Below are 19,688 nucleotides of genomic sequence, written 5' to 3' on the forward strand. Positions count from 1 at the left end.
CAAAACCATTTGAAGCTTTCAGCATTACTGCAATATTTGTAACTGTTTTACAAACCCATAATATTTAAGACGCTCAGCATTGTTAACATACTTGAAATGGCAGAAATGTTTTTAAAAAAGGATAAAATATTCTAAGACTCAAACTTTATTCTTGTATTCAGGACTTAAAAATCAATAGACTAATCCTCCTAGTTCAAGAACTTACCTTTTACAAGTAAACTTTCAGCACTCCTAACCTCTTGGCTTGTTTAGCTAAGGAGATCAACTCTTCAACTGATTGTATGCCCTTCAATTATCAAAACTACAGGTAAAAGGCTGGTTAACTAAAATCACAGTGTTATTCCACTTTTCCTTGAAGAATCTTATTACTTTATGATGAACTTTATTCATGGAAGTTTTGTTACTGAAGTCACCTAAATCTTAATGCATTTAACATCAGTTACAATTCATACTATGAACATACCTGTTTTGAAAATCCAGAAGTTCAGCATTAATTTTTTCAATATCTACATCTGTCCAAAGTATCTCATAATAACCATTGATATTGTTTATTACAGTATCATATAATCCATAAAATTTCTGAAGCAAGCTTAACTCCTTCCTGGGAAAAAAAATAATCTTTATGATAATCTCAATCAGCTATTTGGATATCTCACAATAGTTAAATACATAGTATATGTAATATTACTACAAAAAATTGAGGTAGATCAATTAGATTATTTTTCTTACTGTAGCAAAGGACACTTCATAAATGAAATCCAAAAAGAAACAGCAGACAGTTGGTGCTAAGGACCTAATATGCACACTAAACATATTTGGGGGAAGTTTTGCTTTAGTCTAGTTCTATAAAACTTCCATTCATGCAAAAGGAACCTAGCTTATGTACCCTGAGCTGGCTCTGGAGTGCAAAGCAGAGCATGGCAAGTAGGGACAATTAGTCAATTTACTTTAGAAGCACTCTCTGAATCTGAACTAAAATGCTGATCTAAAAACAGCCTAAAGGGTCAGATCCTCATCCGGTGTGACTCATCATCAAACCATTGAAATGGCTGGTCCAGAAACTTTAGAATCTGACCCTCATTTGTACAGCTGCTCAAACCTGTAGAATTTCATAAAAGCTCTAGTTATATTTTTCATATATGATGATACACTGACCTTTCCTTGCCTTTTCCTCGTTTGCTTTTCGTACCATATCTTAATACATAATACCATATTTACTCATCTGCTTTTATATATAAGGATATATAGATATATTTTTTTTTCTAGGACATGGTATTCTGCTCCTTTATATAGTATTTACATGTAGTAAAATAATCTGGTATGGTTCTGTTGCCATAATAAATACGATTATTTTTTATTGGCAAATTCATTAGACTTCTAAAATTTTCATTGTTTTTTTATTATTATTTGATCCTTCCATATTTTAATATTTCCCTCTTTGCTGTACCCTAGGCCTTTCTAACATACTTAATAAACACTTAAGACAGCTGTATATCAACAGTTACCTGACTTTATGCAAAACTTCATAGTCTGTGACAGGCAATCCAAACAACTGTTCACCAGATGAGTATGTGATAAACTTTCTCCACAGCTCATCAAAGTTAGCCTGATAAAATTCGGATTGAAACAGACAAAATGAAAATATGTTTATAATATAAGTTTTCATTTAAAATTGCGTAATATTAAATCATTAAACAGTGCTAAACTTGTCTTAAAATAATTCTGTTGGAAGCATATTTAAATGTCTGAAAATATTTTTTATTTAAAATTTTGAACAGTTCTCATGTAATACTCAAATCCATATTTGAATTAAAATAGTGAAAGTTTATGTAAGAAGCAAGAATTTGAAGCACCATTTTATAAAAATGGGATGTGACATGAATTCCATCAAGGAAAAAAAAAAAAGAAAATATTTGTATCAGATGGTAAAATATACAGCCCATGGAAAAATAGAAATAAATATTTTGGCAGTTACTAACCATAAGTACAAGGCATTCCCTTGGCAAAATAATAAATACAGCAAATGCAACCAAAATCACTACATTTTCAGTACATATTAGATAAGTTAGGTTTAAGCACCTTCTGTAGTTACCTAGTGCTTTTCACAAACTTTGAATTTACTTTTTACAGAGTCTATACAATACGTAAGAGACTGACAAAAGTCGTGTTGAAAAAAATGTTAAAGTTACTATAAATTGCAGAGAAAGGAAGAAGGATTGAAAATAGAAGAAAAACTAGTTATGGACCCATGAACTAAGATTCATAACAAACAAATATCAAGTTGAAAGACAATTATCTAATGGAAAATATGGTCTTTAAAAGATTAAAAGATTGGCTCATGTGACTATGCAACCTGGCTTCTTTTCAGTCATTATTGAGTTGTCGTACTTGACTCTTCCCTTTTCTACTGCTTTTATTACTTCAAGTAGATAATCTCTGCTCACAAAATGCAAAGAGTGAAGCAAGGTTACACATCCATCAATCAATCCTTCCACATTAAGGAAAACATTGCCTGACAAACTAAAGTATAGTTAACATAATACTACACAGAATATTCAGCAAGACATATTTACCAAATACTGTAGATATGACTTTTTCTAAACTTGTTTTGATAAGCAATAACAGATCTAATTTTAATTATTTGGAAACTCAACAGTTTATTTTCTTACCTGAAAGATCTGTAGCCTATTACTGGCTTCCTGAGGTGGAATACTTGGAACCATAGGTCCTTCCTTTCAAACAAGCAGTTAACAAAAATTGGATATTAATTCTCAAAGTGACTGAAGGCCACTGTATATTTACAGGTCATCATAAAATGCATATTTTTTTGATAGTCAAAATCCAATCAAGTTATGTATCTTGGTAATGCAATACTTACAATGGTAAATCTAACAAAAGATAACTTTTATGAAATTGAAAATTCTTTAGGTTAATTAAACTCAATAGGACTAGACTTTCATTTTTCATATTTTGTTCTTTTGCTGAAGATAAAATACCCAGTGAGTGGCCTGACATCCTCTTTTTTAATGTTGATGTGTGAGGAAAGATGCCACAACATGTGGTACAATTTCTAAATTAATTTCTAAATTAAGATTTCATGGCAAATTGTACCACCAGGGATTCATTTCTTTCCTTACAGAGTTGTGTACACTGTTATTTCTTCATACTGAAAAGTTTAACCTACAATGATGACTGCTTAGCAACCATGGCATCAAACATCCAGCAGCTGAGCACAAAAAAATTTCTGGCACCCAAATGCTGCAAACCAAAAATATTGAAAAACTAAGTACAAGTCTTAGAGACAACTACTAAATTCATTTACCGTTTCATATGACATTTCAAAGTTTGACACATCTTCCTGAAAAACTGCGACTGATTCTAGCAAATTACTCTTAAATTTGGGCTGAACTTGAACCAACTCATCTTGAACTCTGGTCTGACACACAAAAGATTAAAATCAAAGTTATTTCTTTAAAAATCAGGAACAGATAATTGAGTTATATATAAAGCAAAACTATAAAAAAAAGTATTAAAATTCTGAACAAAAATTAATTTTTGAAGATAAATAGCTTTTTTTTTTCCTTTTATGGTGCTATATATTCAATTTTTGAGTTGAAAAGTGAAGAGAAAAAAACCCCAAACAACCAACCAAAAATCATAACAGAATCTCCCCTCCACCTTTAAGTGAACATGTTTCATTACAAGGGGATGGGAGAAACAAAAGGACACAGAAAAGGGTCAGGGGGGAAAGATCCTATTCTCTTCCTTCCTTCCCTCCCTCCAAAAAACCTCTTAAAACCCAAAGCGTTAGGGTCCTCTTCTTCATGGATGGCTCAGCCTTCTCTTTAACAACCTTCTTATTCTTTGTTGAAAAGCTTGAGAGAAAAAACCAAGAGCTGCATGAAATGCAAGTGTAAAATATGCTCTTGAGTCCTTTCCAGAGTGATTAATCTGTGGGACAGGATCTAACTTAATTATTCCAACAAAATATCTACATACTTCCATCTAACCTTCTACACTACAGAAAATATTCAACAAACATTGAGCTTTTGAGGGACATAAGGCTGTCCTAAGCAATAAAGGTAAATATGCAATCATCACTTAGGGGTAAAGGCACTGGCGGAGCATGCACCTCTTAAAAATAGGTAATCAAGTAATCTTGCTGATCAGACAAGAATGACACCAAAACTGGAAATGAAGGAAAGCAGAAAGAGCAGAGACATAATAAATTCCTCATTTTTCTGGCAGGTTTTAAGTGTGTATCTAAAAGCTACAATAATATTTAAATATTAAAGAGCTCTATAAAAATAAAATTAGAAAATGAACATACTAATAAAAGGTATAGACACTAGTGTGCAACTGAGGCCAAGAGTGAGAAAACAGAGCAGAGTGACAATTGGTCCCACATTGTCATTTATAGTCTGAAAAAAGCACATGAAGTCAAATGGAAGATAACATAGGTTTATATACTTACAGCTTTGGTCTGTAGTTTATTAAAAGAATATCTGAGTGTATCAACTCCTTCTGATTCCTCTTTTGTAACCTCAATTTCAAATGTATTTAAAATGGCATAGGCTTCCTAGATGAAAAAAAAAACAACAGAACCTTAGGAATGATGCATTTTAAGTTCATTTGCAGGAACATAGATCCAATTTGTAAGAAACTTTTCAAAGAAAATGTGTTCATGTAATTTAGGCATAAAATATTTATTTTTTTTTTATTAAAATATGGATGATGAATGAAGAACTAGGGAACAACAGCAAAAAATATTTCTTCAAAGATGTCTGGGATGAAATACTAGAAAAATATGTAAACACAATAAATTTAGTATTAAAAAATTATAAAATTTTATCATCTCAATGGTATTTTTATTCTACTGATCTACATTCCACTTGAATGTAGATTTTGATTAATTTTTCCTAACTCTGAATAACTATGCACACTAAACTACGCATTTGTAAACATTTTGCCATATCATCTATAAAATATTTATTACTATGCCAAACTATCAAATGCCTGCATATGTATCTGTTACAGAATGAACCTTTCTTATTGCTTGTTCTCATTTGCAATTTGTTTGCATATCTTGTCCTTTGTTATCCTCCTCCTACACACATGACATTACTTAAAAATAAGATTACTTTCATATTTTATAATTTCCCAACAGTTAGGCAAAAGATTTGCTTATGAAGACAAACAGCAGCATGCATTATTTTAGCTTCTCCTTTGACCTACGACTTGTATTCTGTGCAGTTTGTGATGGTTGATAAACACAGTAGTTTATTCCATGCAGATATCTACACTTAGAATTCTCTCCTGTTCAGCTTCTGAGAGAGGAGTAGACCCTCAAGGTTAAAAGGGGCCTCTGGAGATTGGCTAGTCCAATGCCCCCCACCCACTCTACCTCAGGTTGCCCAGGACCATGTCCAGTCAGGTTTTGAATATCTTCAAGGATGGAGAGTCCACAACCTGTCTGGGCAATCTGTTCCAGTGTTTGAGCACCCTCACAGTAAATTTTTCTTAGGTTTAAATGGAATTTACTGTATTTCAGTTTGTGCCCATTGCCTCTTGTTCTGCTACTGGCTGCCACTGAGAAGAGCCTGGTTCCCTCTTCCTTCTTAGCCCCCATCAGGTACTTATACACATTGATAAAATACCCCCTGCAGCTTCCTTCTCCGGAATAAATATGCTCAGCTCTCTCAGCGTCTCCTCATATGTCAGAGTCTCCAATTGCTTAATCAGCTTTTGCTGAACTCACTCCAGGATGTCCATGTCTCTCTTGTATTGCAAAGCCCAGAACTGGACACAGCACTCCAGATAAGTCTCATACCCCAGAGCAGAGGGGATCATCTCCCTCAAACTGCTGGCAACACAACTCCTAATACAGCCCAGGATACCCTTAACCTTCTTTGCTGCAAGGGCACTTTGCTGGCTCATGTTCAACTTGGTGTACACCAATAAACTCAGCTCTTTTTCTGCAAAGTTACTTTCTACCCAGTCTGCACAGGTGCCTGGGGTTATTCACCTCCTGGAGCAGGACTTGGCATCTCCCTTTGTTGAACTTCATGTGGTTCCTGTTAGCCCCATTTCTCCATCAAAGTTGCTCTGAAAGGCAGTATGACCATCTGGTGTGTCAGCCACTCCTCCCAGTTTTGTGTCACCTTGAAACTTGAGGGTACAGTTTGCCCCATCCTCCAGGTACACAGTACTGGACCCAGTATGGACCCCTGGAGTATACCACTACTTACTGGTCTCTAACTAGATTTTGTGCCACTGATCACAATCCTTTGAGCCTGACAGTTTTCAATCCAACTCACTGTCCACTCGTCTAGTCCACACTTCATCAGTTTGTCAATGAGGATGTTATGGGAGACAGTGTCAAAAGCCTTGCTTCCATCACAATAAAAAATATCCACTAGTCTCCCCTTGTTCACTAGTTATCTCATCATAGAAGGCTATCAAGTTGGTCAGGCATGATTATCCCTTGATAATTCCACATTGACTATGCTCAGTACCCTTCCTGTCCTACATTTCCTTACATCAAGCCCTCTTTCCTTCAATCATGTTCTAGTAAGAAATATAATGCCTAATCACCCCATCAACAAAGTTCTAATTAAATCACCAAGAAAACAAGACAGAACATTGAAATTACTGATCAGCTGCCATTGTTCTACATTCATGTCTTGATATTATCAGCTCTATATTCTTTCATTATTTAAGGAAAGCTCATGAAAAAAAGATCTAAGAGTGACTTGTTAACATGGCTAGCCCTGCTGATATTAATGGAGCTCATTATGTTAATATAGAAAGGGAGTAAATGTTTGCACGATACATAGAATGTAAGTGGTTTGGGAAAGAACCTTTATCCTAATATTCATTTCAAAGTGCCAGAAGCATGTATAAATAAACAAACAACGTTAATACTTCATAATCTTGTATACCTTTTATTTATTTATTTACAAATTTTGCATCATTTCCTACACATGTAAAATCTAGCAAATAGACAGTGCTGAAGTTAGTTCCTCTTGCTTGTTTTATTTAACATCTATGAGTATGATTACCATGTCTGTATCTTCAGGCTGAAGGTAGTCAGACTAAGAAATAACATTTAGTAGATTTGAATATTACTTTAAATGTTGAACTTATTGTTCAGGTTCTTCCTTTACTTGTTTAACCTCTACCTCTTCTGGATCACAGAACTGGTTATATGTGTCTTCAAATAGTCTCTGTACCATTGCTGACTTATAAACCACTGCATAAATTGCTAAGAAAAAACCTACTTTCTTAACATAAAACTAGCAAAAGTGACAACAACCCACTGGAAGTCCTTTCTGGTATCATGTTAATGAAACAGTCTTCAAGAAAGAAAATGTTACTATACAGCAATACAATTTCTTCTCCAAAAGGTGGATGAAAATGTCATAGAATCATAGAATCATTTCGGTTGGAAAAGACCTTCAAGATCCTCGAGTCCAACCATCAACCATGCCCCCTGAACCATGTCCTGAAGTACCCCGTCTACTCACTTTTTGAATACCTCCAGGGATGGTGACTCCACCACTTCCCTGGGCAGCCTATTCCAATGTTTGACAACCCTTTCAGTAAAAAAATTTTTCCTAATGTCTAACCTAAATCTCCCTTGCAGCAACTTGAGGCCATTTCCTCTCGTCCTGTCTCCAGCCACCTGACAGAAGAGACCAGCACCCACCTCACTACAACCCCCCTTCAGGTAGTTGTAGAGAGCGATAAGGTCTCCCCTCAGCCTCCTCTTCTCTAGACTAAACAGGCCCAGCTCCCTCAGCCGCTCCTCATAAGACTTGTGCTCAAGGCCCCTCACCAACTTGGTTGCCCTTCTCTGAACACGCTCCAGCACCTCAGTGTCTTTCTTGTAGTGAGGGGCCCAAAACTGAACACAGTACTTGAGGTGCGATGTCAAAGGTGTTCTGTTAAGCTTACTATTTCAGTGTGTGATAATAAATACCAAGTATATATAAAACTCAGTGAGCTTCCTTTAGGTTCTTTCTTATAGGGAAAACTAAAAGAATGCTGCAAGTTTCTGACAGCATACAATGATGTGTGGCTCCATTAATATATTCTGGTTATAAAGGGATTAGATGATCAAGATGTTTGTTTATAGATACAGAAAAGAAGAGGATTAAGGCTAATGGAAAAGCACACAGCAAAAGGGAGAATATTGCTCCCTTCTTTTGTGCTCTCATCTGCTTATTTCTGCATGTTTTCTCCTAGATTGTATTTATATTGTAATTTATTTGAAAGAGAATATTTTTCTCTGTTCTGCATTTATACAGTATCTAGCAAATTATCTAATACTGATTCATAATTTATAATAAAAATAACAACAAAGTATTACTTTGTTTCCCATCTTCAGCCATGATCCTTCAGGGCAGTAAACTCATTGTCTGGGTTCTCAGTTTATCTTATGACTTGTACTATATAATATCATTTTAATCAAGATAAAAAATTAAAAGTTATCTTACTTCAATAGGTCCCAGAGTCATATCCATTTGTATGTTATTATCACGTATGATAGATAAAGCTTCCGTTGCAAATCTGACGTCATCTAAGTCATGCAGAGGTCGAGACAATTTCTTTAAATATTCATTTATGAATGACATCATATCTGTCATTTTCTTTTTATATTCCTCATTTAAATAATGACAGAGGAGCATCTTCCAGGCTTTGGCTTCAATTGCTAAAGCTATTTTCAGTGGTCCTGATTAAAAATAAAACAAAAAAAACCATAAAAAAATTATTCACTCTACATCTTAATTTTTTCTGTAAAAATCCCCCACGTCATCACATAGGAAAAGCAGACAGGCAATCCAATTACTGCACTTTAAAAGTTTCAAAACAATTTCAGCTATACTTTGTGGGATACTTGGAAAGTAATGGGCACATAGTGAACAATCCAGACTCGATGGAATTGATCAATTTGTGAGCCAAGGATGTTTTGTAGGCAGCAGACTTCAAGGATGCTTTGCTTGTGGACACATATTTAGCTAACGGTAGTAAGAGCATTCCAGATGCCTTTAGAAGGCCTTGAGCAGAATAAACAAGAAGACAAAAAAGAAAGATGCCAATTAGCAGAACACAGGTGCGCATTCCATGATAAAGGGAACTTGGCACAAAGAACCTCAATTCAGCAGCTTATCTTGACCAATTAGACTGAGACAAGTTTCGCATGTTTTAGTTAATACAACCAATTATGCCTTATGTTTATGCGCGTGTACAGTGTTGTTATAACCAATCATTAGGTGTAACTAGGCGCGTGGACAGCTCATGCTAACCAATCTCTAATTTGCTTATGCATGAACAGTAACTAGAATGAAGATATAAACCGAGCTATCTTGGCAATAAAGCGGCATCTGCTTGATCATATTGATTGTGTGCAGTGTCCGTGACTTCCGCGTCAATACTTAAATATATTTCTGTTGTTTTATTGTATATTATGATATCTATAAAACATATTGGTAAGCTTATCTAATAGAACATATAGAGAAGATGAATAAAGAAGAAATGCCTGCTTATTAATGTAGATTTTCAGAGAATACCTTTGAATATATATTAACCAAATGCATAAAGGTCAGTGATATTTAAATGGTTTATACCTGTTGAGGAAATGGCATCTTGGGATTTCAATACTGGGATTTGGAATACTTCACAGCTAAAACTGTAAGGTGTCACATTATATCATATGCAGTTAGTATATAAACCCAAAGCAACACTGAAGAGACAAAAAAGCCAGTCATTGGCACTCTAACTTATTATCGGAATAAATTAGGATTTTAATAGGCATCATTTTGTACTGTGGTGAAAGAAACCAAAAGATACTAACAGCATATAACCTTTCTTCTCACAAAACAAATTTTTTACAGCAGATATAGTTTCTTCTTTAGTCATGTGGCTATTAGCATTAAAAATCTAATTCCTGAAGGCCAAGGGTAATTCAAGAACAGTACTGTACCCTGTCCAGAAGCTATAATATGTAAATGATAATAAATCAATTCCCAACCCGAAACTGAGTCTGAGAAAAATACCTGCTTCCCCAGATCATAAAAAACATTTAATATCCTTGTTCTTGAACCTGGAGGACTTGGCTTCCTCTGATGCAGTGGTCACAGATGAGGGAGTAGTGTGACCATCAACAAAATCCATATTCTTTTGGATACAATGCTTCTTATCACTCTTGGTCACAGAATAATAGACAGCAAGAGTTCTTCCAGAGTGAATTAATTGGCTCCAGAGAGGTTTCATTAAGAATTTGCATCCAGGAACTGGATGCGGATATGCAGTCAGCAGTCTGACAATTTTGCACATTCACTGAAAGCAAGCTAGGGATGACATGCCACCAAGATCCTGAAAGGAACTCTAGTCATCAAAGTGTGCAGCTTCTGTCTTCTTTGATATAAGAGGAAGACAAATTGTACAGAGATTTATTTCTCAATCTAACCAATCTAATCTCTCAGAAGATGGGGGTTGCTCATTAGAAACATGGCCACACTGATATTTGGAAATGGATCCCTAGATAGCAACCATGATAACATCTGTCACAGAAAGAAAAAAAAAAAAAAAAAAGAAAAAAGAAAAAAAACCCCAAAACTGAACAGTGACACTGGTCCAGAGAAGGCGTTAGCTACATAATAATCTGCAAGGCGAGAGGGATAACTGCCGTTGAAATCCTTGCTTCTCTGTCATAGCACAAACATCTTAATTCTTCAACAAGCAGTTGTCTGGAGAGAACACTTTTCTCCACACCTGACTTCTTCAGAGTAACATGATCAACGAGTACCAGGTTGTCAGGGCCACAGAAGGCCAGGTACTGAGGCACAGTGATGTATAGAACTGAGGGAACACATGCTGTGTGAGGGAACACATTCCAACACCAAGTCTTGGTGCCAGCTTCTCTACCTTTAAAGACACTAGAGGTAGGCAGGAAAACACATAATATTCTGAGAGCTATGGATGCTAAACATGGGAATGGCTAAGCAGTCATATCTCCTGCTGAAACAAACACTGATAGTGACCAAGAAGCTAATGCAGCTATGTGCTAGCCTTGCGCCAAAACCAAAGAAGGTGATTTATGCTTCCAATGCTCTCTATAAATCACTGGCTGACCTGGTGCCAGAGATGAGTGCCAGGGATGATCAAATCAGTGTCAATACACATTCATTAACTCTTTAGCAACCCTCCATGATGACTTCACAGCCATGACAGAATTTAATTTCACCACTCCAAAGAGGAGAAGGGAAGGGGAATGGAGGGTTTTTTCAAGCCAGATTTCTTAGAAAGGTCTGAATGAGCCCTGGCTGATCAGTCAGGGAGGTCTCTTCAGTAATTTCTATTCATATTGTAAGCATTTATTTTAGAGAATAAACCAAAAAACCATATTATAATCATTATCTTACTGTACATACAGAGATAAGAAAATGTCTTACCTGTATGCAATTCAATTGGACCAAGAAGAATAATGGGTTTTAAATGTTCCATCTCTTGCTCAAGCATAGCATAGTGAAGTATTTCTTCTTTAATTTCAGTCAGAGATGGACAGCTAGCCAAAAATTGCTGTGTGTAGTTTAAAATGTCAATCAACAAATGTTCTTTTTCATATTTTTGGTGAAACAAGTGGCAACAGTTATTCAGGAATTACTGAAAATGTATACCAATATTGTACCTGTTTTTAGCTTTCTGTAGCCTTGCTAACACAGTAAAATGCATGTGATGAGGTGTTCATATTTATCAATTTCTGTCAGTAACTCTCAAGCTCGTTGGGAAATTCCAATCAAATTTAAGAGAGAAACAGATATCCAAGACATGTTAAGTGCCTACTGTTTTTGTCAAAACAGGTGACAAAACAGAGATCAAAAAATACACGCCTACACTTACAGAAGGACTACACCATTAGCCCAATTATGTGTGAAACAATCACAATAAAACACATTTTCTTAGTTCCATAAGCAGAACTCAAGTGTAGAAAAGTTTTGTGATTCTGAAAAGCTGCATTTCAGAAATGTTACACAAGAGCTGTATTCAATATGCCTACATTGCATGGGCAAATAATAAATGCTGAAAGCTGTTTCCCACTTCTACTCTTTTGTCTGAGAGTACCTAGACAGGCAGTGGAAGTGTTAGCATAGTGCTAAAGAATGAATGTAGCAACAAGGGCATGTGTGTCTAAAACTTAACTGTATTATTATTGAGGCTTTCTCTGTAGCAGTATCCTTTTCTTCAGTAGTAACTAAATCAAACTAATAATATTTATTTGATTAGACTTAAAATTTTAATTAGACCAACAGTAAATTCTCAGCTCTGCATATAAAGTGGGTTGTTTAGCCCACATAAATGGCACAACTTGCATTGTGACACGCAAAAGATACCAGTGTTCCTGTAGTAAACAAGGTAATGCGCTATTCACAGATCTATGTATATATAGTGTAGTCTATTAAATAGAAAAGATAAAAATAGAAAACTCAACTAAGCCAAGGCTAAATAAAGTAGATGTGGAAGGCAACTTTCTTCTACTGAACCTCTAAATTCAAACTCTAAATTAAAACTGTGTTGTAGAAGGACAGTGTGAAATATTCTGAAGCAAAAGTCCCACCGACCTCCAATTCCTGGACACCAACTTTTTCATGCTGTAGTAGATGCTAAATTTTTCTACCACACTTCAGGATTCAACTTTGAGTTCAAACAACCAAGAATTGTGTAAAGAATTTTTCTAGGAATAGAGAATGAAGAATTCACCTCCTAAAATAACTACAGGAAGGGTGGTGAATAAAAATATGTATTAAACTCAAAGTGAACACTTTCCATAGAGAAAAGTGCACAATTATCAGCACTGATGCTGTGGGAATTTCTGTGGGTTGTGGTATACATCATGTCAGACTGGGGTAGTTTCTTGTGGCCTAAAATCCAGAGCTCCACAAACAAAAATTAAAGCAATTAACAAATTAGGACCAGATTATTAGTATCTGGAATGGCACAGAAGCAGGAAAAGCCAAACCCCAACACAAAAATTAGGTAGCATGCTACTACTTTTTCTTAGGAAATATACTACTATTACTACTGAAAGACAAAATAAGAAGTTCAGCTGTTAATGTGTTTTCTACATCTTTTTCCTTGATTTTTTTTCTCAATGTTTTCTGTTTTTAAAAAATAAGATTAATGAAGAACAGTCCTGTAGGTGATCATCATTAAACTCACCTGAATTTTGGCATCTCTATCTTCAGTCCACAGCACCTTATATTTCTGAAAGTCCTGCAGAACTTCACTAGCTGCTTCTCTTATATAATTCACAGAAGAAGAGAGGAACACAACTAGTTTAGAAATATCTTCATGTTCTGCAACACCTGAGTAAAAATTTCTTAGCTTTCTGACAAGCACAACATCTTCAACTACTTCTGTAAAATAAATTATATGTAAATCAATGAACCATTAAAGTCTGGTTAGAATTCTCTTCTAAACCTATGCAAGCCAAGTTAAGCAATGATGCTCTTCAGTAAGGCTGAATATCCTTCTTCAAATGTCTGACTGCTTAATATGAAAGTACCAAGTGCTAGTTCAGGCCAGGCTCTATACAGCCACAGCAAGTTCAACCTACAGTGAATGTTTCCAAAACAGTCTTCTTCACAAATTTCATTTTCTCCACTGTAATTTAATTGTAACTAGAACACGACAAGGCCTTACAAACATTCTGTGTTCTTTTAGTTTTTTTAAGTTTATATAATTAAAGTTTTTTAATTGTATAAATCCCTTAAAACAGTGTAAGTTTCTTGAACTCTAACATGCTTCAAATAGATAACTTCTGTTATTCTATTTAGCAGTTTTAAAAAAGATACTAAACTTTGCTAAGTCACATATTAATGAGTGCAGAAATAAAGGTTGCCATGTTTTGGAGCTGTACTTGTCTTAAAAACTGCTAATATCAAAGTCTTGTCTGAAAGAGGTTAGAACTGAAGAAGAAAAAAAAAAGAAAAAAAAAAAAAAAGGACAATCTAGAGATTTTCCTAAACCTCTTGCCTCCAAATATGCTTTCAAAGGCAGTTTAGACACTGGTAGCTGCTGCTCCAGTTACACTGTTGATGTTGAAACAGGAGATCTGTCTCCTTTAAGAACTACAAGTAAGCTCAAACAGACAGAAAATAAAATGCAATTTATCATGTCCCTCCTTCATCTTTGATGAATTGCTGAGACAATCAGGGTCAATACAGACACTGATATCCCTGAGATCTAACAAGCCCCTTCTGTCATAACAATGCCTGAGCATTTTGAAGCAGGTTTAAAAGAATGGAGAAGAAAAAATCCACTCTTCCCACCACACACATTGGTTAATGGGAGGGATTTAATGCAACTCCAATTGTCTTTAAGTCCGAAGACCTTTTCAGGGATCTGGACACTGGAAACAAAGTCTCAGATTGATCCATCCTTGCCAGTGTACTCCATAGATCTCACTGGCCAAACATTAACATTTGCCCCCAGCTGTTGCTGATGAGTAGTTTAAAGGTGATGAAAACAGTTACTTGCTGATGTATTTTGACACAGCAGAGGAAAAGGCTATGACTGTCTGATGAGGATAGTTTCCTGCCACCCTGCTTGAAGCCCATTAAAGAGGTTAAAATCACACAAAGCAAATAAAGTCCCAGCTCTGGACTATCAAAAAGAAAAACTTTCCAAGATGTTAAAGGCTTTCCAAAGGTATCACAACAAAGATACCACTGTATTGCAGATCACTGGCTCAGCCAAGCAGCTAGGAGAACCTGATGGTAAAAATATATTTGGGCTTTTGTGGATGCTTGCAAAGCATATGGAGAGATGCTTAAAAATAACATTAAGGAAAAAAAGTATCTGACTAAAATGGATGCAGGTCTATCTACAGTCTGAATATTCACATGAACAAATGAAGTGTTTTATAATCCATTCTAGGAATATAGCCAGCAATTAAAATTTTTACTGAAATCTAGTTATTAAACTAGGTCTTGTTCTATCTCAATATTCAAATGAGCTAGTCTACAATCATTGTTTATGCTTTCAACTAGATTGTTATGGCTACATTCGTATATACCTAAGTAGGTAAAAAGATAAATTAACAAGCTAGCTTTGCCTCAAATTAAATAGGAGATTCAGAATCTAGTAATTCCTCTAGGATTTTTTTGCTTATTGCTTCTCAGAGTTCTAATGCTTATGTAAGCCTGAAAAGCTATTTCTGAAAAATATAGCTAATTAAATCAAAATAAACCCAACAAATTAATTCAAGATAATCCCCAGTTGGCCTCTGAAGAAAAGTGAGCTTATTCACAAATATTTATATATGCCATTTTTATTAAAGTAAAAAGTAGAAACAAGTGAAAAAAAAAAAACCCACCACTTACTTTCCCCTTTTTTGGCTATTTTTCCTTGTGATCCAAAGCCTGCTGAAGATACTTGCTGTGTGCCTGATTCTGCTTTTAAACTAGATTTTTGCAAATGTCTCTGTCCCCACTGAGCAACTCCGCGACTTACTTCCAGTATTAACTGAATCATGCGATTGATGGCTTGCTGTATATCATCTAAACTGGGAACCATAACCTATTCAAAACAGTTGAAATACTGTTGAAATAAATGCAACTGATAGTCATTTTTGAAGACCTCAGATTTACTCCACTAATAGTGAATTGTGGAACTTGCCCCAGAAGAGAAGCTGGAAAATGTAACAGTTTCTCTGGCTCAGAATTGCCTCTAAAGAAATGAAACATACTTTACTGACCTACTATCTATTTGTACAGTCATACTGTGGGTAAAATGATAAGCAAGTGTATAAGTAGATAGATTTATTGGGTTTTTTACAATTAGTTTTACAATGCCTACAACATTTTAAACAGCATTTTTATATGATTTTTTTATAGTGTGTGGGAATACATTACAAGCCTTGTTTCCTGCATTCTAGAACCATAAAGCATTAAAAATTGCAGGGCAAGATCCTCCTCTCTATTGCTCTTAACCACTGGATCCTAAATTCTGTGAGAGAGAATTGTAAGAGGGGTGGTCATAAAAATGCGTATGGACACCTCATTTTAAAGAGGATTTACACCTATATAACCTCTCCTTCTAATTGCTTATCTATACATATATTCACATCGTGGGTAACTTCAGGCAAACAAAATTACATGGATCAAACTGTCAAAGGTCCTAGTTGAATAAATACCAAATGTTTCTTTTCTCCCACAGGGAGCATTACCTCAAAAACTTTTGCAAGAGCACAGTGTGTAGTGAATTAAAGGAACTCCATGCAGTAGTCCTGAAGATCTCAACTTGTATATTTGGCAAGGATTTTGTATCATAATTTTGAGAGCAATCTAATACCCAAGTCAGAAGAGGAACAGAACTCATATTCAACTACCAGAGTACATGATAAAAAGAACTGGAAGGAAAACAAGGATCCTTGATCTGAATCAAGAACAACTAGCAAACAGAATAGGTCAAAACACAGGCTCTGGTCTGCCATCATCCACACTGTATAAATGCTAGTATGCTCCCTTAGCAGAGTTTGGGATGATACAAAAAATCACTCTCCCAGGAAAAATTCGGCCACGGTTTGGCGCATAAAACATGACAGAGGCTGTTCCTAATTGAATGCAAACTCCTCGATTTAGGAAGAAAAGTATTTACTATGTAGATACACACCATTTCACATCAGCTCACTTTGAGGTCAAAAAACAGCCTCTAGCCTGTTTTATTTAGTAGTACACAAATAGCTATAAAGTCCCAAGTAATTCTATGTAGGATAAGGTGGAGTAAAGGCACACATCAGTTTCTCCAAAATACTGAGCAGGAAGAAGAACCTACCCGAGTGATCCAGGAAAGAATAGAAAAACAGCATTTCCTGTTAAACTTCGGAAGAAATATCACTGCTGAGATAGATACACTCAATCCTCAAATGTAGTCCTTAGAACATCATCTTACAGCTTTCATGTGCAAGCCATCATTTTGAAATGATTAAATCATCCACAGGAGTGTTCAGAACTGAGATATAAACTGCTTAAAAGTGACTCTGGTGTTTTTGTCATGGTTTAACCCCAGCCAGCAACTAAGTACCATGCAGCCACTCACTCACTTCCCCCCCACCCAGTGGGATGGGGGAGAGAATCAGGAGAAGAAGTAAAACTCATGGTTGAGATAAGAACAGTTTAATAGAACAGAAAAGAAGAAACTAATAATGATAATGATAACACTAATAAAATGACAGCAGTAATAATAAAAGAATTGGAATATACAAGTGATGCACAATGCAATTGCTCACCACCCGCTGATCAATGCCCAGTTAGTCCCCGAGTGGCGATCCCCCCACTCTCACTCCCCCCAGTTTATATACTAAATGTGACATCACATGGTATGGAATACCCCATTGGCCACTTTGGGTCAGCTGCCCTGGCTGTGTCCCCTCCCAACTTCCTATGTCCCTCCAGCCTTCTTGTTGGCTGGGCATGAGAAGCTGAAAAATCCTTGACTTCAGACTAAACATTACTTAGCAACAACTGAAAACATCAGTGTTATCAACATTCTTCTCATACCTAACTCAAAAACATAGCACTATACCAGCTACTAAGAAGACAATTAACTCTATCCCAGCTGAAACCAGGACAGTTTTATAAATCAGTTTCACAGATTGAGCCATTGCATGCATAAAAGCAAGGATCTTGCAAAATCCTATCAGCATTAGCAAAGTGGTATTTTACCCAGCATTACTTGATTACTGCCCTGGATCAGACAAGCATTTCAGAGGACTGGAAAGAAAGATAGATGCACTTCCCTTTGCAGTGGTGGAGCTTGGGGCTTTATGCTTATACAAATATCAACAAGGTAAAAGTTCTACACTTTGCCAGACCTTATATATTGTGTGTACACACACAGTGTGAATGTACAACAGAATGCCAGTATGAACACTGGTTCAATGTCAAAGGAATATCACCTTAGAACAGAACCTTTCCTTCACTGTAATTTCATAAATATAAAACTTTTACTCTTTATAATACAATTGGATAATATTAAGTTACTTTCTCATATATAAAATAAAATACCATATATATTGCTGACACAGAGTTATCTTACTCTAAAAAAGGAAAATAAATGCATTCATTAGTTCTTTGCAATCAAGCTGTCTTTTTGTTCTCTGCACACAGAAATCCACAGCTCTTTTCTTGGTTTTGAATCTTCTTATTTTTGTTCAGTGTTCCTCCTTCTGGTCATCTTACTTGCTATTGAGATGACTAAAGCCAAACTGAGCAAAGATAACGTTCATTATTTTTATTCAACAAAGGATTTAAATCACACAAGGAACAACACAGTTAAAATAAAAAAACATAAAAAAACCTTCCAGCAATACAACTGCTACATGTGAAGGAGAACTGTAATCATGCTGCAGACAACACTGATGAACAGACTGTAATATAATTGCTGAAGGTATTTTACCTTACCTATACAGCACATAACTTACCACATTGGGAACAGCAAGGTGTACTTCCGCTTTTAGAAAAGCAGCAACCTCTTCAGATTTGCTTGGACGAACAGAAAACTTTGTTCTCCCAAATGTAGTTTTGCTGAAAATAATTTTGAAACATGTCATAAATAATTCACCATGAAACCCCTACAAACTATCTTAGATATGTAATTTTGAGCTACCTTTTCTGGGAAAACCCTCATGGAGAATTTTCACATTAAGTTATGAACTACTTGACAAAACTTACAGAAGGTTCTTGTTTAAAGGATAAAGATAATAGCCAGAGCTTCATCATCAGACAAAGGTTACCTTGGATCCAGCCATTGCTTTCAGAATTTATTATCCAGAATATTTTCTGATTCTGGATTTTAATATCTCAATTTAAGGATGATGGAACTCTGCCAGTGCTTTGAGTAGTACATAAGAAGGTTTTACTGACCATTTCATACAACAGCCTATCAGGAGTAAAAGTTGCCTCATTACATTTTAGATAAATATCCGACAGAACAGAAAAAAAATTTCAAGATGACAAGCTAGTTCAAAATGATAAATACATTACATGAACCCTCTCAAAACTCAAACTAAAAACAAAGTTAAAATTACAATTTCTAAATGCTATGACATGACATGGTGACCAAATAAGGGAGGATTCAGCAATACAATACCGTAGAAAAATATAAAGAGGACACTCAAATAAACTCCTATTGACTTCAATAAGATCAGGATTTCAATACATTTTCTATGAAAGATATCCTCAGAAAAAGAGAAAAGTAACTCAAGCTTCAACACATATTAATGGCAAAACACCATCAACTTCACCTGCTTAAAATAAATTCTCTTAATAGAATTCTAAGTAGGCTCTTCAATAGACAATATATTATACTGACTCAGTTCTGTCTCTGAAGTGTATGCCTGTTCAAGCAGAGAAGAAGGAATCTATAGAAATTATACTGAATATAGGAGAATGATAAAATCATATGGATCTTGCCATTAGCATATAGAATTCATAAAGACTGCATGGATGATCTTTAACCCATGGGAAAGAACTCTGAGTGCACAGCCATGCTTGCAGAAATAATCTGAAATGAGATGAACATAGGGGCACAGTGCCTTATATGACCTAGAATGGCCATTTAAGTTCTAGTTATTTGTGTTGCACAATAAAATATACTAACAGCATCTTGAAAGCAATCCAAAG

The 19,688-nt window shown here is 35.5% G+C and overlaps 1 protein-coding gene across 1 annotated transcript in view; it reads right to left on the reverse strand.

The window, feature by feature from the left end:
* Window positions 1–19,688, reverse strand: part of DNAH8 (dynein axonemal heavy chain 8) — a 148,501-nt gene that overhangs the window by 101,492 nt on the left and 27,321 nt on the right. Inside the window, 10 exon segments of the mRNA XM_052806646.1 lie at window positions 464–601; window positions 1,506–1,606; window positions 2,670–2,732; window positions 3,323–3,436; window positions 4,475–4,579; window positions 8,499–8,734; window positions 11,457–11,583; window positions 13,222–13,418; window positions 15,387–15,582; window positions 18,488–18,565. Of these exon segments, the coding sequence (XP_052662606.1) occupies window positions 464–601; window positions 1,506–1,606; window positions 2,670–2,732; window positions 3,323–3,436; window positions 4,475–4,579; window positions 8,499–8,734; window positions 11,457–11,583; window positions 13,222–13,418; window positions 15,387–15,582; window positions 18,488–18,565 (1,355 nt within the window).

Source organism: Harpia harpyja, chromosome 13 (assembly GCF_026419915.1).
Source record: "Harpia harpyja isolate bHarHar1 chromosome 13, bHarHar1 primary haplotype, whole genome shotgun sequence".
Taxonomy (NCBI): Eukaryota; Metazoa; Chordata; class Aves; order Accipitriformes; family Accipitridae; genus Harpia; species Harpia harpyja.